This window comes from Erigeron canadensis, chromosome 6 (genome assembly GCF_010389155.1).
Source record: "Erigeron canadensis isolate Cc75 chromosome 6, C_canadensis_v1, whole genome shotgun sequence".
Taxonomy (NCBI): domain Eukaryota; kingdom Viridiplantae; phylum Streptophyta; class Magnoliopsida; order Asterales; family Asteraceae; genus Erigeron; species Erigeron canadensis.
In genome coordinates this window covers 29,261,948-29,281,866 of record NC_057766.1, presented here as the reverse complement: position 1 = coordinate 29,281,866, position 19,919 = coordinate 29,261,948, and the positions used below count along the sequence as shown (strand labels likewise).

Here is a 19,919-nt window from a genome sequence, read left to right as displayed (position 1 = left end):
ACTAGTCCTAATACCCATAAGATGTACGGTAGCTATATAAATTGTATCATAAAAAATTCAAATGTGCATCATACATGATTCGTGAGTAGAAAAAAATGATGGTTAAAGTAAACTGATGATCGAAGTTAGAGTAATAGGAGTTAAAAAATTGAGAAAGAAAAAGAGATAATTTTATTAATGAAAAAACGATCAATCAAATAATGTTATAATGCATTTTGTATTTATAAGCCAAGAGTTGGAATTTAATTATAAGTCTAATAAGGAAATTGAATTTATATACAATTAGAAAAGCTAATTTAATAAAAAAAATAAATTAAAAGGACACGTGTCGATCAAGGATTACGCCACGTGTCGTTTAAAAAAAACATGTCAATCCTGTTTTAGTTTATTGGTAGATACTAGTCCTAATACTCGTACGATGTATGATAATAGATTATATCATAAAGAAATTCGAATATGCTTCAATCTGTGTGTATGAAATAAATTGTGGTCATAGTAAACCGATGATTGAAGTTAAGTTATAATAAACAGTGATGATAAATATAATATATATATATATATGTGTGTGTGTGTGTGTGTGTGTGTTTAGTTAAATTTTTGATTTTACCTTAAACTTTTACAATCATATCAAAATCAAAATTTGTAAGCATAGTGGATGACGGCAAATAGCCTTATGATTTCCAATCGTAAACTCAAAACTTTAAATTCATGTTAATAACTTATTATAAGTAATAGAAGTAATAGAAGTTGAAAAATTAAGAAAAAAAAAATACAATTTTATTAATGAGAAAATGATCAATCAAATAAAGTTATAATGAGTTTTTTTTTTTTTTATCTATAAACCAAGAGTTAGAGTTTAGTTCTAAGTCTAATAAGAAAATTAAATCCATATACAATTAAAAAAACTAATTTTTTAAAACAAATAAATTAAAAAGACACATGTCGATAAAAAATTACGCTACGTATCTTTTTAAAAATATCTTAATTCTGTTTTAGTTTATTGGTAGATTATCATACAAAACATTTGTAAAGAGTTTTAAATTTAGAACTTCAAAAATAATAAAGCTATGGTAAGTTCATTAATTTACAAGTAATCTACATGATCTATATATATATATATATATATATATATATTATTTTATATAGCATTTAACTTAAGGTTTTGTAATTTGAAATTTTAAGAATAACAAAATTATAGTAAGTTCATTAATATACAATAAAACAACACTAAAGATTTTATCAACAATAAAAACACAATACTTAATTTGATAGCTGAATTTATAGTTATGTGGTTCTTCTAGATTTAGTTTAAAAAGCTGGGAAACGTATTTACATCATCAACTTTAGTCGCAATTCTTCTAGATTTAGTTTAAAAAGTTGGGAAACGTATTTACATCTTCGTATTGTGTAAGTACCATTCTAATAATATAGTATATATAAAAAAAATGATAATCTTATCGAACATTATGAATTTCCTCACACTAAAATACAAATTTCAATGCATTTAGCTGTTCTTTACTGACCAGCAAAATCCATAAACAAAATAGAGGATGAAAACGACGACAATGGAGGCGTTTTGGAATGGCTGACGAGTTTTACCTTTTCAAATATCCAAAACGAACGTTTCCAAAAAGTCAATTAAACAAAGACAATAGGAGGAGCCGAGGAGGTAGACAACGATGTATTTGGCTGGACATTGAACATTAGCCCGACCCTTGGGGCTTTGGTATCCCAAATCATAGCCCAAAAGCCCATTATATTGTAATAAACTACTGTATTTTTTATACTTGGGGTTGTATTCTAATTCCTAAATACACACTATATTGTAGTTAGTGAGAAACATACACTGAAACATAATCTTTGGACGACATTATCCATTTAGTGTGCATATATTTGTACAAGATAGTAACTGATAATCTTACAAGTCATTTAGTCCAAAGCCATGGAATATTATAACATTTCGTGCATCAGTGATTAATAAAATTTGAGACATGCTATCTTCTTCTTAAATATGATATATCAAGATTTACTTGAATTTTCTTTTTGTTAAAATACATATATTCAGTTTTATTTTCGTATCATTATTCTCACGTACATGTGTTTCTATTTCAGTATCTATATCTATAATCTATAATCTATAATCTTCTATAATACTATATATAAGAGCAATTTTTTTTTAAAATCTTAATTAAGGATTTGAACTACCTAAATTGCTTATCTTCTTTATTCATTAATTTAAACATATTTACCTAATATACCTATAATATACACCACTCATTTTTCTCTCTCATCCAAAAACCATTTTATTCCTCTAATTTATTCAAAATCTTTTATCTCAAAAACCGTATGTCGATAAATTATAAAAATTATATGGGTGTTCTTAAAATTTGTACGGCTAAAGCATTTGGCTATTACACTCTATGACTTATCACCTCCTATGATCACCCTCACCATCTCACCGTTGCAACGTGCAAGTACGTTCTCTTCCATTAACTACTATTTTATAAAACATTTTGCCGTTTTTTCAAATCTCAATTAAGTAATTGAATTGCGTAAATTACCCTTCTTCTTTGTTCACCAATTTAAACATCTCTACCTAATATACCTATAATACCCTTAAATCTCAACCATTCATTTTTCTCTATCCTTAAATATCAATCACTCATTTTTTTCTCTCTCCAACATAAATTATTTTATTACTCTAATTCATTCAAAATCTTTTATCTCAAAAACCGTATATCGATAAATTATAAAAATTGTATGAGTGTTCTTAAAATTTCATGCTCTTTCATTAGAGATGTCATTCGATATACTTTCGATGAATTTTTAAATCCGAGGGAGGAGCATGTACGGTTAAGACATTTGGTTATCATACTCTATGACTTGACCTATCACTCCCACCATCTCACCGCCGCAACGTGCGGGTACTATCTCTTGTACATTATAAAGAAGGAACGCCTTTACCTAAATTCTCAATTAATGAATTGAAATGCCTAATATACTCCTCTTTTTTATTCACTAATTTAAATATATCTACCTAATATACCTATAATACCCTAAAATCTCAACCACTCATTTTTTTCTCTCTCCTCAAATCTCAATCACTCATTTTTTTTGTCTCATCCATAAATCATTCTTCTAATTCATTCAAAATATTTTATCTCAAAAATCGTATATCGATAATTTATAGACAATTGTATGAGTGTTTTCCTAAAATTTCATTCTCTTTCATTAGAGATGTCATTTGATCTTTCCACGGATTTTTTAAATCTGATGGCGGAGCCCGTACAGCTAAAGCATTTGACTATCACACTCTATGACTTATCACCTCCTATGACCTATCATCCCCACCATCTCACCGCCGCAACGTACGGACACTAGCTTTCTCTCTCGTTTCTAATAAGACTTGATTGAACCTATAATATTTTAGCTGGTGGGCTGTTACCATTAGGTCAGTTCCTATTTGTCAACCAAAAAGTGAAAAACGATAGTCTCAAAAAGCGTTTATCTTATTCGTAATATATTGATTTCCATTGAAAACCAATATTAGCTTACCTAGATAAGAAAGATGGCAGTAGATGACTTGTATATACGAGGTAGTCTTTAACCAACTCATCCATAAAATTTCTTATTGATAAAACCTTTATAAAATTTGTATAGCAATATAGCATAGTTCAAAGAGTTTTCGAAAGGCCAATTCAGACCCGCTCCTATATATGTACTTATAAAGCTGTGCCCATACTTGCATTCATGATACTACACAGAATAGAAAAAAATCGATGATGAAGAAGCAAAGAGTTTTTTTTAGAACAACGGAAGAATTTTATTAAAATATTCGATTAAATTTTTTTTATAAAACATAAGAGGATTTGTAATCCATTTGTACCATCAATACTCTTTTTCTTATTGCTATACAAGATATTGTATATGAAACAACTTTTTCTATTTTAATTGACTATAGTCATACATAATATAACAACATCGATTGTAATTGTAATTTGTAATATTATGATGCAGATCGATAAGATATAATATACACTTTGTCTATCTATATCTCTAATATATCTAGAAGAAGAAATCTTCTATATATAATATTTATTGAAAGCTTCAATGTGAGTAAAGGGTCAATACGACGTATTCCCTAAAATATTTGGGTCAAAATGGCAAATTTTTGTCTATAAATAACTTCAAACAAACCAAACTCACCAACGATCGATCAACATTCTTTTTCACAATGGCTAAACTTCAAATATATATAGCCATCCTAACTCTATATCTAATATCATGTTTTCACTTCATTCAGTCATCAACATTTACGCTTACAAACCAATGCAGCTATCCGGTTTGGACAGGTCTTCTATCCGGGGCAGGGACACCTCCATTGCCCACAACTGGCTTCCCTCTCCAACCGGGCCAATCGAATTCGGTTTCCATGCCACCGAGCTGGTCCGGACGCATATGGGGTCGTACCCTTTGCTCAACAGATTCCACTGGCAGGTTTACTTGTGTCACAGGTGATTGTGGGTCTGGAACAATGGAATGTAACGGTGGTGGAGCTGCACCTCCGGCCACCTTGGCTGAATTCACACTTAATGGAGCTAATGGAATGGACTTTTATGATGTCAGCCTTGTTGATGGGTAACGAAATCTTCTAGTGTTTTTTACTTAATTAGATTTGTTTAGAGACGTCATAAAACCATATATAATGTTATTGATATAAATAAAATAGTTCATCATCATATTAATTATTGAATAGTATCTATTAGAAATGTGAAAAATAAAAATGAACTTTAGACATTGGTAAATAGTTATGTTAAAGTTTGTGTATTTTTATTTAACGGTAAATGAGAGTTGATTTCCGTTAATGATATCGTTTCTATAGATGCTAGTAATATGATTTAATAATAATATATTGTATGTCTCTAAATACATCTAATCTAATGTGCAATTAATATTAATTAGGTACAATCTTCCAATGATGGTGGTGCCACAAGGCGGGACAGGCGGAAACTGTAACATCACAGGATGTGTAGTCGACTTAAACAAGAACTGCCCGTTGGAGCTCCGATTAACAAGCACCAACAACGTTGACGAATCAGTTGCGTGTAAAAGTGCGTGCGAGGCATTTGGTGATCCAATGTATTGTTGTAGCGGAGCATACTCGACTCCACAAACGTGCAATCCGACGTCGTATTCACAGTATTTTAAAACGGCATGTCCCACGGCTTATAGCTACGCCTATGATGATGGAACAAGCACCTTTACTTGTTTATCCGCTAATTATGTCATCACTTTCTGTCCTACGCCGGCCAACAGGTACGTAGTTTTGCTAGTTCAAGTATTTTATTATTATTTTTTTAGTTGTTCCTATATTCTTATACTATAATATAAAGTTTATTGTTTTCAAAAAGAAAAATGTCTAATCCTCCTAACAAAATAGCCTAAAAATCCTGCTAATAGTTTAAGAAGGTGACATGTGGCATCCATTAATTCTCTTTCTTAATCTTGCCCCCTGATTTTTCCACATGTCATAATCCAATAGATAGGAGGATTTTTTGGCTATTTTGTTAAGAGGATTAATCAATTTCCTTTCAAAAATAAACTTTTTTTTTTGAACAGCTTCCAAAAATAAACCTTAATATAGTAACCAGCTATAATCGGCAAGTTTTTGGTTTATTTATGTCTAGCTAGCCACGAACTATGTACACTCAAACTAATTTTACTATTTTAGCCTTGAAAAAGTGTAACGTTTTCGTGTCGACAAAACCATTGTTCGTTCTATTATATATGTCAATCAAGGCTAGCTATATATAATGCAACAGTCACCACATCTTTATTATGGTTGGCCAAATTTAGGTCCATGACATGAATGTAGGTACACTTTCTTGTCTTATCAAAAAACAAACTTATCAATTTCGAATTCATATATTGTACAGATATTCTTAATTTTACTCGGTGTAGGAATTTTCCAAGTTTCAAGTATATATGTAAATTAGTGTATGTATTTTGCTATCTCTCCTTTTCTAAGTGTCAAAACTTATGCTTACTTGATTAAATTATTCGTTTTAAACTTTTACCTACTCAAAATTATGTTATGATTAATTACGTAGACCTAATTGGATGTTTGTTAAATATTGTAGCTTTATAAGTAGTTAAGTACCTAAGTGCCAATAAACTTTTGGTCTAATGGTTCAAGCAAAAGCTGCGAGTCTTTGTCTTTTATTCGATCCTGAACATCGACTTAATAAAATTTATTTTTATAAAAGATATATAGTTAAATTTAAATTTTTTGTTACTACTTGAAAAAGAGGTATAAAATAAAAATATTTGGATACATGTGCCTGTCCAAAGTCGGTGTGCCGACTAAATGAAAACAATATATATAAAAACAAATAAATACATTTTGGAAACATAATATATGCCGCCCACGCTACCGTGTTATATGGTAGATCAATCCCCATATCGACTTCACTTATTTGTATAATAATAATATTATCAAAATCTAGGAAATTATTTTATAGTTTTTATATGCTTGGGTAATCTGAAAATTATTAAAATTCGTGCAGCCGCAAAACCACGGGAGCTGGCCAATCGGCTGACAGTAGCGGCAGCGGCTCATTGGCTAAAAGTTTTGGTTTATCTTATGTTATGTTTTTTGTTTTCATATTGAGGTTGGTTTGGATGTTATAGAAGAAGCTAGATGGCTAGCTAATTCATTTTACACAAGCCGATTAAATGTAGCTCTCCAAAATGGCTTAATTTTCCAATTGATGTGGCCAATTGTATATTTTAGCGGTTCGAAAATGGAACTATATATTCACATATAGATATATGTACATTCTTTTAAGATCAAGGAATTGAAGACCAATGTTTTGTTACTCGCAAGGTTGTACTGTAATGTAGATGTAACAGGTTGATTCCCAATTTTTGGCAATCCAATCTTTATAAATTAAATTAAATATCTATATTAGAGGTGGAAACACTTCTCAATTTCTCATTCCTATACTTACAAACCAAACACCTAATTAAGTTTCTTATCCAAATAGTGGTTATTTAATTTGTATTCTATAGTAAGAGTAAATTAATTATTATCTAAAATTTAAAACTTTCCTGAAAAACAAATATCACAATAAAAACTACAAAAAACTTTTTAATTGTATTGTTAAGAAAACGGACAACAAGCCTTGACATGCTATTAATAGACGAACAAGTTGAACGTTTTTGTCAATGTTCCAATATTAAATTATGTTACTTTGATCTTCATCACATTTTTTATATTTTAATTTACTGTTTTGTTCTTTCACAACTTTTCTTTAATCACACATATTTGATTTTATTTTTAATAAGTTATAAACAATCCGTGTATTTAAACACATGTCTAAATCTAATATTTTTACTATATTATTAATCAATTTCTATTTCAAGTTATTAAAAGGCCTCTTAAATTAATTTTCTTTGAAAGAGAATAATAAACAGTTACATTACATTTTGTACATTATAATTAAACAATTACCATGATTCATGATTCATGCCGTATATTAGTAAACAATTATATTATATGATGATGATGATTCATGCCGTTTCCATATCTTTATACAATATGTATTTTGGGTATTCTTGGCAACAAACTTGTGAAATTAACATAGATACCCGATATCCGAAAAAATTGGGTCAGGACAAGCTTATCGGGTCACGGGTCGGGTTTCGGGGCAATTATTGAGTACTTTTTTCGGGTCCTGGGGTATGTCTAGGGGTGTAAACGAGCCGAGCCGAGCCCGAGCTCGAGATCGTTTAAGGAGCTCGGGCTCGTTCAAGCCTTAGCATATAAACTCGAGCTCAGCTCGTGATTTGTTAAGAAATCTCGAGCTGTCAAAAAAACTAAATAAGTCCGAGTTTGGCTCGAGATCGAGCTTGGTAAGTGATCAAAACTAAGCTCGATTATCAGAGGTTCGTGAAAAAAGCTCGTTTATGTTCGGCTCGATTAGTATATGAAAGCTCGTTTAGGCTCGCGAGCTTAATCGAGTTATGGATTGAAAGCTCGAGCTCATTTACTAAACGAGTCAACAGTTAAGCTCGAATTCGGCTCGAGCTCGTTTAAGCTCGACTCGAAACGAGCTTTTTACGAATCGATTTTGAGTATTTCGCGAGCAGAGTTGACTCATTTATACCCCAAGGTATGCCTATCCCGACCCGAACCGAACCCGATAATATGTATATACATATATTTGCTATCTTTATACATTCTAATAATAGTTTTTTCCATTCCTTCAAGTGCTTTAATACTCTTTTTATTGGTAATGCATGACATCGACCAAATATGCGAGCAACGTTTATTTGTTAAGACCCTAATTATGCACCTGTGACTGTAAGTATATCAATATATATACACGAAGTTAAAAAAAAAAATATGGCTATGAAATGAAAATCTACTTACTGTATTCTTCAATTAATAGAAAATGGATACATGAACAACTAAAAGCAAAAGCTATATTAAACTATTAAATAATAAACAAACTAATAAAACATGCCACGTTAGGTATATCTTTAGCTATAGTTTCATTCAAGTTTGTTTATAAACCAACTAATAACACATGCCACGTTCTGTATAACTTTAGCTATAGTTTCATTCAAGTTTGTTTATAAACGGAACTAATAACCCATGTACTATCGGGTCGGGTTTTGAGTTTTTAATGGGCTCGGGTTTCTGGTCGGTTTTGGATAATAGATTATCCCCAATGGGGCCCCTTATAAAGTACCCATGGGTATCGGATCGGGTTCGAGTAGTGTTTTTCTTATCGGGATCGGGTTCGAGTATGGCACTACCCGCCCCAAACCCGACTCATTGTCATTCCTATTTTTTATACATCATTATGGGAAGGGATCCCCTGCCAAGTTTATTCTAAGGTCGCGTTTGGTTCATATAATTTGATGGAATTTGATGGAATTGAATTTCATTCCTTAGTGCTTTTGGTTGCACAAAGAAGAGAGAATCTCATTACATAAGAATGTAAATATTCCATCATTTGATGGAATCTCCATTCCTTGGGGATGGAGGAAGGACTTGAATTTTCAAAAAATTAAAAACATTCCGTCAAATTTCATTCTTTCAAATTCCAATTCCTTTGAAAGATTTCATTCCTTTCCAAAACATTCTGTGAACCAAACGCGCCCTAACTTTATCAATCTATTTGCTAAAACTATATTTATTAAAACCCATTAAACTGCCAAAAATTTTAACTACAAGCTAACAATCCAGTTTCAACTATAAGTTAACTTTGTTAGGTATATCCTTTGTTTTTTGTATGAAGTAGTATTTTAATTTATTTTTTAAAGGTGTGAATTATTCACAAAATATTGGAAGGTCTAAGTTACGTCATATTAATTGAGTCCGTGCCAGAAAGTTTTTTCATTGAATAGATTCCCAATTTAAAACTTTGATGAGAAACATCTACATCCATTGATTTGGAGAGAAAAACTCATCTAAGCTCATCATAAGTGGAAATTAAATGCTTGTAAATATCCTCAAATATAGTCTTTTAATTCATAGTACTCCTATGAGTCTAAGATATTATGTGTATCATTAATTTAAATTTTAAATATTCGGAGAAAAGGATTTAGTCTATCTATTTTTATGTAGACATCTAACCACTTACGTTTGGGCCACCTCATGTTGGTTTGGAAGACTCATGATTGAATCTTGTTTTCTTATGGTTTTAGACATTTATTTTTTAAGCTTGAGTATATACATGTTATAACTCTTGTTCTGCAGGAGTGTGCAAACTTTAGTTTTTAGAATACTGTCTACCATGGATGCTATTTTGATCCATAACATCTAACACTTTCTACTTAAAAGAGAAAGTAAAAAGTTATGTAAAAAAAAAAAAATTTTTTATTTAGACATCTAGTTTTCTAGTCATATTTTTATTTATCTATTTTTTGCTTTTCATATTTGCTTGATACTTTCTCTTCTTACTCACACAAACGTGTGTCGCCATCTTATGGCAAAGAAAATGAAGAATATGCCAAGGAATTTCCAAAACTATGTAAACAAAATACTTGAAAGAAAAAGGATAATAAGGAGTGCAAACGATAATGAAAGCATGGATTCGATATAACCTATAAACACATGGATTAACTAATTCTTATAGCATATATGTTTCCCTCACATGTACTCGTCATATGAATACATGATTGACACTTCTCATGTTTTGTCTTATTAAAACTAAGTATTTTGTATTTGGATCTAATAATCGAGCTGTACCATGTAACCTGGAACGGAACCAAAAAGACAGCCGGAAAAATTTTCTCGAGTGACTAATTTAAAACGTTGGTCTTACGTTTTGCATGTATTCATTATATTTACCCATTTTTCTTATAAGATCGAGCAAAATCTCAAATATACCTTTAATAAATTTAATTTAATTCTATACTATGTGCAGAAGATTTGATAACGAAATTTTAAAGCATAACTTTGAAAAAGGAATATAACAACCACCACCATTTAATTTAAACTGTATAACAACAATTAGACAATTTAGACATCAGTCATGTGAATATTGTTTGGCTTTTTGTATGCTTGTTTTTGATAACTCACATGGAGAGATGAACACAAAAGTGAATCCTATACCATCTGAATACCTGATTTGTCACTACATGGGTTCAAAGTAAGTTAAATTTCCATAGATAGAAACTTGGAACATTGGTTAAAAATTCGGTTAAAAGTTTGCCAAAGTCGATTATCTTCTTTTGGATCAATTGTTGAAGTAGGAAAGACAAACTAATGTGGCCTCTATGGCATGTAGGTCCGAATTGTTTGAAGTAACTTTTGCTTTCGATTTCTTGCCAAAAGCTTTCTAATCTTAGAATTTTTGGCTGTTAAAAAAAAAAATGAAGTGTAACAGTCATATATACCATACCGTGAAATATTCATTTGAAGATTAAAATTTCTGTGAAAACTAGAATACTGACTAAAATACACTGTGATCTGAATCTAACACAATGTGTTTTTATTGTGTAATATAAAAACACATTGTGTTAAGTTTTAAATCACAGTGTGTTTTTGATAGCGCGTGAAAATCAGAAAATTGTTCAAACACACCGTGATATAAATTTAACACAATGTGTTTTCTACAAAAAAAAGTTAAAAACACATTGTGTTAAATTCAGATCATAATGTGTTTTGGTCAGTTTTTAAGTTTTACGAAAAGTTTAGTTTTCAAATCATACCATACTATAGCTATTTATGTCGAAACACTATAACACTTCTTGTTGATGACAGGATACTATCATCTCTTAATTTGTGAAAGTAAAGGGAAGGGTCCAACTTCTAGTTTATGGGCTTCAGTTTGTTATTCCGCCCAATATTCCCACAACGGAAGCCCAATATCACACTATTTTAGAATCCAAAACATAAAGGAATTGCGCATAGATTGTCCTTGATAAATACATACACTTCCCCTTTTCTGACATTACACAAAATATTACTACTATTCACACTTTTATTTATTACAAACAACTATAATCACATTTTAATGTATATAAAACTATATTGAACTAAAAGTTCACAATTTTAATTTTACACGATATGTATTATAAACTACAAAAGTTATCATTTAAATATATAGAAATTTATTGACACTAAAAAAATGTAGAGTTTTAAAATTGTACTATCTTAGATATAAACTCACATATTTAATCATTTGGCACATCATTTTTATCTATACTAATTATTAATCTGGTACACAATTAAGTGTGAATATATGGCTAAAACAATATTGTGATATTTGACTTATTTTCTGTAGTATAGTAATTCATACCGTACACATAACATACTCTTAGATTATATAAAACTATCTATATTAATGTTGATATACCTTCCGTCATTCACCACACTTTACCAAATAATATACATGATCTATCAAAAATACCATTAATATAATAAATTACAACATTTAACCTTCAACTTCTAGAATGAGTAAATTACCCGCCGCAACTGTCACCAGGTATCCCCCACCCCCTTCGCGTGCTACCATCATCCTCATTGCATCGTGGACGCATTAGTCTAGTGTTATGAAACATGTAAGTGAGATAAGGGCACGTACCTCAGATGACAATACGTCAAAGTTGAGGTCAGTTGGTCAAAAGGAAAAGGTAAAGTTTATTATAAAATTCGTCTCAAGTTTGTGCATGTATTGAAACTTTGAAAGTATATATAATCTGGGATGCATCTATATACATTTTTTAGTTTAAGATTAAGGAGCTCAGAATGTAAACAACTTTACACGAATTGTTATAGTGTGTATGGAACTTCAATTCTATGCATTGTATGTAATAAACTTTCAAATCTTGTGCATTGTAAGTATCTGAGCATATGTGAAAATCATATAAACGGCCACTTGTAAATTTTTAATTGTTTGGATACATACAATGCACAAGATTTGGAAGTTAATTACATACAATGCACAAGATTGAAGTTCAATACACACTATGACAATTCATATTAAATTGTTTACATTTTGAAATACTAATCCTCTTAGTTTATTATACTATTGTTGTATTAGTAGAAACTAGTGGGATTAATAAGCCTCGTGTTACGGGGCATTAACTATCGTGTTTACGTATGTACGTTAATTGATGCGATTGCGTTATGCTATTTATAAATCCAAAAATCTTATACACAGATCGTTTAAAAGCTTGTAATACCTAAAATGCAAAAGTCTGCAATGTAAAATATAAGAAATATTGACTATAGTCTACAATGAATAATTGGATACTTTTCTTACACTGCATTACTTCTTGATTTAACATAGAATCTCAAAAACGTACATCACATACTCTAGTTTTTTTTTTAAAAATGGTTCTCAAAATAAGGAAATTATATATATATATATATATATATGCACATGTATGCATTAAATTGTATTAATTATTGTAAAAAATTAGAGTTTTGTTAAACGAAGGTCTAAGGGTTTTCGTTAAGGTGTATTAATTAGTTGTACTCTTATCATAAAATTCAGAGGTATACTTTTAATATGAAAATGTACAATCTTTTTATACATATTAAGTAAAGTCATTTAGCATTTTTCAAAAAATTAATATCCACGGGATGTGGATCGAGAGTTTTCTTCGGTATACACATTTCAAAAATATCTAGATATTTATTCAATTATTATACCTATCTTGGATTGAAAATGAATCAAAAATAATTGAAATAAACATGAGGCATGTGAATATGTGATCCACATAAATCGAATACGTACATGTGAGGATATTTAATTTTCAGATCAATATGTAGCATGCAGTTTTATGGATAAAGATCATTTAAAGTTAAAATAATTTTATAGGTAAAGTTGGATGAATTTTGACCTTTGGATTAAAATTAAATATTAAAATTTAAAATTAATTTTTTAACTTTGACCATTGATTTTAATTAAATGATTAAAATCTCTTAACTTTACTTATAAAGTTTATTTGAATTTTAAATAATCTCAATCACACTTTTATAGGTGTGTAGGTGGTTTCTACGTACAACAGGAACGCATGGGACAAAACAGGGTTCTATGTACAACGGTAATGCTGGAGTAAGGGATTTCTAATATTAAATTAAAAAACGTGTGGATATATTGAAATAATGGACTAACTCTATATTTACTATCCTTATCTCTACAGCTTTACAATATTATAAAACATTTGTTTTCTTCAAAAATTTTTAACTTTTCAACAATGTATATCTACTAATACATAATGTACAATACATCTATATACATCTCAACTACTTAATTTCTCTCTCCTCAAATCTCAACCACTCATTATTGTTCTCTCTTCTAAAAGTCATTTTATTCATCTAATTCATTCAAAATCTTTTATCTCAAAAACCGTATATCGATAAATTATAAAAATTATATGGTTATTCTTAACATTTCGTGCTCTTTCATTAGAGATATCATTCGCTATACTTTCGACGAATTTTTAAATCCAATGGCGGAGCCCGTACGGCTAAAGCATTTGGCTATCACACTCTATGACATATCACTTCCTATGACCTATCATACTCTATGACCTATTACCCCACCATCTTACCGCCCAACACACGGATATTTTGTCTCGTATTGTAAATATTTTATAAAAATGGTTACAAGGTATTTTAGGCCTCTGCAAATCTCCCAAAAACTATGCAACAACAACCAAAGTAGCTAAGTAAACAAATGGTACTGAATTTCTTACTTTAATCTACTATTTCCAGATTCATTATAGACTATATAGTTAGGATTACAGTTTACCAGCTACTGCTGCTACTACTACTACTCTTTGCATAATGGGGCTAGTTCTTGAAGCTTAAGTAAACAAATCCAGGTACAACAAGCTAGCTCCACTCTGACGATGATAGTGCTAATTAATTGGATAAGTCACGGGTGAACACTGAACAATGTCAGACGGATTATAATATAGCAACAACACTGAAATAACAACGTATAAAAGTAGCTAGTCGATATGATTTAACACTTGGTATTGATATTGATATATGATCCACATCTCAGGGTCAGGCGCTGATGAGCACATTGAACTATCCATGTGGCTCAGAGCCTTCACAGCCGAGACACAGCGACACATATATATGGTTGTTGCAGCTATAGTGTCGTTTGCAGCTCTCATATATATATATATATATATATATATATGTGACGATAAATTACAAAAGTGGAGTAGTTGCAAACGACACTAATCATTGTGAAAAGTAAAGCAGCTTATTTTTGAAGCTATACATTTAAAACAAAATAACAGTGACATATATATATATATATATATATAGTGCAACAATACAAAACACTTTTAACAAAAATAGATAAATCAAGCTAGCAAAGAAGTAAAAGTAGACAAGGAACGAATGCCAAAAGAAGTACTTCAACACAAAACAAACGTTGACCATTATTATCATCTTAAAGAAACTATTTTATTTTAAGAAATTACTAGCTAGCATATACCTTCTTCAGCTATCACAATAATGAAGCTAGCTGCTAGTCTTGGACAAATGCCAGAAACTCTTTGTCATTTTGAAAAATATTCATCTCTTCTTCAATCAATTTCACTGTTGCTTCAATTCCATCTCCAGAAGCCGTATCCATGAAAATTAAATAGCTAGCTGTATCCCATTTATCAGTTGGTCTAATTACACGCACTGGCTTTCCCCATCCAAAATCCACCTTATAAATCGGAGAGTTACATAAACTAGTACATGTATAAGTCCTATGACTTTGGTCTAGTACTAAGCCCATTTTCCTTTTTATAAACATTTCCCCATTTTCATCAACATCTTTTATTATTCCTCCTTGCATCTCCATTCTATCTTTCCTCAAACTCGTTATCACCTCGTTTAATTGGATATCATCCGTTGCCATCTTCGCAACGGCTAGATTTACTACGTTTCCTACCACATTATTAAGAGAAGCGGTACTAATAACCTTTTCTCTCATGTTTATAGTGAGACTCAACTTTGAAGGCTTGAAAGAACCTGTTTTTGTTGTGGCGGCATTCACCGCACATTTAAACAGTAGAGATGCTAATGATTCAACCCGACTAGGGTTCAATGGAGTTACATTCATATTATTTATCTTGTTTTTTAGATCATTTAATTTTGAGTTCGAAAACACAAATCTTTTTGTTGAATACTTATCTTTGGATTGTGATTTCATACGATCATCATGAGACCGACCACCTTGATTATTATTATTATCTAAGTCTCTTACGGGGTAAGAAATGAAAGTTGGATCTATTGGCGATCCACCACGTGTAACAGTCGCCCAATAGTTAACGAAATTCGCCACCGAGGAACCATCAGCAACTTTATGTGAGAGTGAAACACCCACCGCAAATCCACCGCAAGAAAAATGGTTCACTTGGACCTCCAGCAAACGATTACTTTCGATACCAAGGTCAGGAGCGAGTTTGTTAACTACGGTATCGTCTGGGTCTCTTTTGAGAACGAATTCTTGGAGTGGAAGATCGATGGAAGCTTCCAAGAACTCGACTCCTTCATCGTTACATTCAACGTAAGACGCAGGAGACGGTGATGGGAGCCTACCCGCGAATGGATAGTATTTTGTTAAACAATTTGACAAAGATTTTTTTAAGTTGTTGATGACGTCATGATTTTTGGTGTTGTTTTCGTAGAAGAAAATCACTGGCAAGTGAATGTTCGGCATCTTGCATTCTATGAATGAAAGATTATAACGGTTGAGGTGAGGGGGTGTTGGGGATGATGGTTTGATGGTTTCTTGGTCTGTGATGGTTTTCATTGTAGATAACGCAAATGGTAACTAACTCAATTATGCAAATGAACCACATATATATGTGTCTCTCTATATATAAACCAAGTGACTCACTAACATATATGGATGGCATAAAAGTACGTCCGGGGTCCAAATTTTCCCAAGCTTAAATTTTTAACTGTTACACGCATAGAAGTAATAGAGTGGGGATTCTCTCAAGTTATCATCAACTTGAGGGGTAAAGTTAGGATGATCTCAACCCTTGAATTAAAATCAAGGGTTAAGATTTGATAATCATTTTTGAATCTTAACCTTTGATTTTAATTCAAGGGTCAAGATCCTCCAAACTTTACCCCTCAAATTGGGATAACTTCAAGGGTCAAGAAATAGTGGCTTTCTGATCAAACTAAATATGCCAAATTATTCTTAATCGCTTATAGGCTTTGATTATCATCTTTTTAAGGTACTATTTCTTAGTTTTCTAGTCTAATTAATAGTTATATAAAAATAACCTAGGTCAATAAAAGGTGGTTGTTTAAGTTCATATTAATTTGTTAGTATCCGGGCTAAGCTAGGAAGCATATATTAAAACTTTGTAAGATTTGGAGATAGTTTTTGTGTCACCTTATGTGCATAAAATGTTCAACAAAATTATGATTTTGTAATGCACTGATGAAATAATGATAAGGAAGTAAAAATAATTGACATAAGAAGTATTGGGTAAGAAAAAGTTAGAAATTAAAGACAATATATATAGATGCTGATGGATTATATGAATATGGTTAATAGGTAACCAAGGATTTTGAGTAATACAAGTGTATGTTGTAGCAGGACCACAGGTGAGTATATATGATTTAAGCTAGCAGGTTAATTATATTATGGCAGATTACTTGTACGTAAGAGATCTCATATGATCATATAGTTATGTAATGCCGTATTGGTTTAGTTGTTTTAATGGTTGGAAATATATGTTGAAATTGCTGTTATTAATTACATTATGCAGGATTGAGCCGTAACATTGAATTATATGGAACTCGAATATATATGTGTGATCGATTTCATGTAATAATGCAGTTGGAACTAATATAGTAGTAGTTGTGCAGTATTGTTTAGTTATGTGATCTGGTTTTATTAAAATTATGAAGATAAATAAGTTATAACAATGAGAGTACTCATTTGATAAGATTATGGTAATTAGCAGGGTAATAGAGAAGTTAGTGGTAAAATTGGTTGTTATCGATAATATTTAACTTCTAATATAATGAGCAGAAAACTTATTGTAGTTGTAAGTTTTAAGCAATAAATAAGCAACCTGAAGATTAATAGCTAGTATTTGCAGTTAAACATTGTTATTGGCCTTAGATAATGATCATGCCAGAAGCAGAATTTAGGCAGTTGATGTTGTATATTGAGGTATGATTATAACGCTAAATCGACTTAATTGTGAGATAGAACACTAAGGAGGCTAGATTGGTGATATCCGTGTTGTTTGTTGGATTAACAATGTGTTACCTAGATGTTTTGCTGTGCAAGTGTGTATTATATTCAACTACACGTGCTTTAATTGTTATGTGATCGTAAAATTGTGTTAGTTATGTTGTTATGTGTATGTAGATGTTTTGTTGTCTAAGTGTGTATGTTATGTAATCAAACATGCCTTAAGTGTTATGTGATTGTGTATTGTTAATTTGGATACGTCAGGCTAATGTGTAGATTTTGTGGATATATGCTATTTGACGATGTAGAAACAGTTAATCCTTTATGCAAAGAGCTATATTATTTACTTTCTTATAGTTTGTCACAATTAATCTATTTTAGCAGGCAGAGTCAGAGTTGATTATATGAAAGTTGACTATATGCGTGTAGTATGGTCCATATTACTGAATAACTGGCAGATTATAGTTGCCGACTATCATGCAGTTTATCTTACGCAGTACGATATGCACGTAGTTTATATAATGCAGAAAGTTAATATATATATATATATACACGCAGTTTATATAATGCAGAAGGTTAATATGTTTACTTTCTATATATTCACTAAGCGATGTGCTTATCCTTTTAATTATAAATGTTGTAGGTACAAATGGATTCGGTGCTAGTGATAAACAACCATAAAGGATGAGCCCTAAGAAGCCATAGCCGTGGATGAACACTTGCAGAAGGTTTACGCAAGTGTTATCTTTAAATTACAGCCGAGTATATTATGCTTGTTACATTACTAGCCCATATTTTACGAACTTGATGTGCCGATTACTTTAAATTGGTAATGTAGTCATTAAACTGAGTCGTGTCAAGTATTTTGGTTGTTTAAAGCAAGTTGTTTTGAAAACTAGCAGGTATTGATTGTTGATATTACGATGAGATCATGTCGAAATTTCTAATTTTTACATTGTGTCGTTTGAAATAAAATAGTATTCGGCATTGTCGAATAAATATGTATTTACTGAATACATATTTATCTATAGAAAAATAAAGGAAGTTTTCTTTTTTTAAAAAAAAAAAAAACTGGCGTAACAGAATATGTGACTGTTAGATACTTAAGCTTGGATATAGAATCCTTTACAATTTAACTTTTTAATCCATAAAAAACATGGAGCCAATTATTTAACGATTATATAATAAATATTAAAAAATTCATATTTGAGGGGTTATATACCCTCTAACAAATTTATACTCATTTTTTTCATATATGTTTATATATATATATATATATACAGAAAAGTGAATAAATGGTTGTTAGGGTGGGGGGAGGGTTTGCCCACTCCTCCCCTCCCCTCCCCTCCCTGATTTTTCATCTCCTCCCCTCCCCGATTGCTAGGAGCACCTCGCCACCCCTCCCCTTCTCTCCCCACCCTTTTCTATTTAATTTAATTTATATTTATTTTTAAAAACTAAAACATTTTATTTAACAAATTAAAACTAATACAACTTAAAACACAATTAAAACACATAATTTTATTCTAACACACAAAAACAAGTAAAACATACAACTAAGGCGCCGGTCATCCGTACTACTCATAAAGGGCGCGTTTCTGCGCCAAAACCATCTCCAACATCGGCCCGCTGAGGTGATCGTGTGGCCTGATCACGAAGTCCATATCATTTTGTCGCTGCTGACTCTGGACCATCCGTGTCATCTCCTCCTCCCGTTTCTTCCTAGCCTCCTCCGCCGCCATATAGCTATCCATCATCGCCTTCTGCATCTGCATCTTCTCCTCCCGAGCTCGTTTTTTATCCTCATTATCGCATTTCAACTCCGCGACCATCTTCAAGAACTCCTCAGATGTAGTAGAGGCGGAAGGAGCAACCTGCTTACCCTTAGCTTTACGGCGGGGTGGCACGGGTCTAGCCTGATGTACTGGTGCATCATCCATGTTGTTCCCTCCCTCCTCTTCTTGCTCCAAGTGGTCATCATTCAAGTCAATATGCACCGACGGCTCCCCTGATGAACGTACATGGACAGACCCTTCCGTTCTTGCCCTTTTGCTACCCGACTCCTCACAAATCCCGTCCAAAGTAAGAACCTCCGACCATTTCGGTCCTCTCCTCAAAACCTGCCACGCCTCTACATGCGGAAACCCGGACTTGTTATTGTATTTCCGCATATACAATGCCACAGCCGACTTAAACACATCCTCGTCACTTTGGCCA

General features: G+C 31.6%; 2 protein-coding genes across 2 annotated transcripts; one reads left to right on the top strand and one right to left on the bottom strand.

Moving 5' to 3' along the window:
• The first annotated feature begins 4,222 nt into the window (after positions 1–4,222).
• Positions 4,223–6,906, top strand: LOC122605048 (thaumatin-like protein 1b). The gene is made up of 3 exons (XM_043777921.1): positions 4,223–4,638; positions 4,963–5,316; positions 6,567–6,906. Exons 1-3 carry the CDS (start codon positions 4,235–4,237, stop codon positions 6,688–6,690), a joined length of 882 nt encoding a protein of 293 aa, XP_043633856.1. The 5' UTR covers positions 4,223–4,234; the 3' UTR covers positions 6,691–6,906.
• A 7,921-nt stretch (positions 6,907–14,827) lies between these two features.
• On the bottom strand, positions 14,828–16,338 carry LOC122603459 (acylsugar acyltransferase 3-like). Its single transcript, XM_043776169.1, has one exon. It carries the CDS (start codon positions 16,290–16,292, stop codon positions 15,015–15,017), a length of 1,278 nt encoding a protein of 425 aa, XP_043632104.1. The 5' UTR covers positions 16,293–16,338; the 3' UTR covers positions 14,828–15,014.
• Between the last annotated feature and the right edge of the window lie 3,581 nt (positions 16,339–19,919).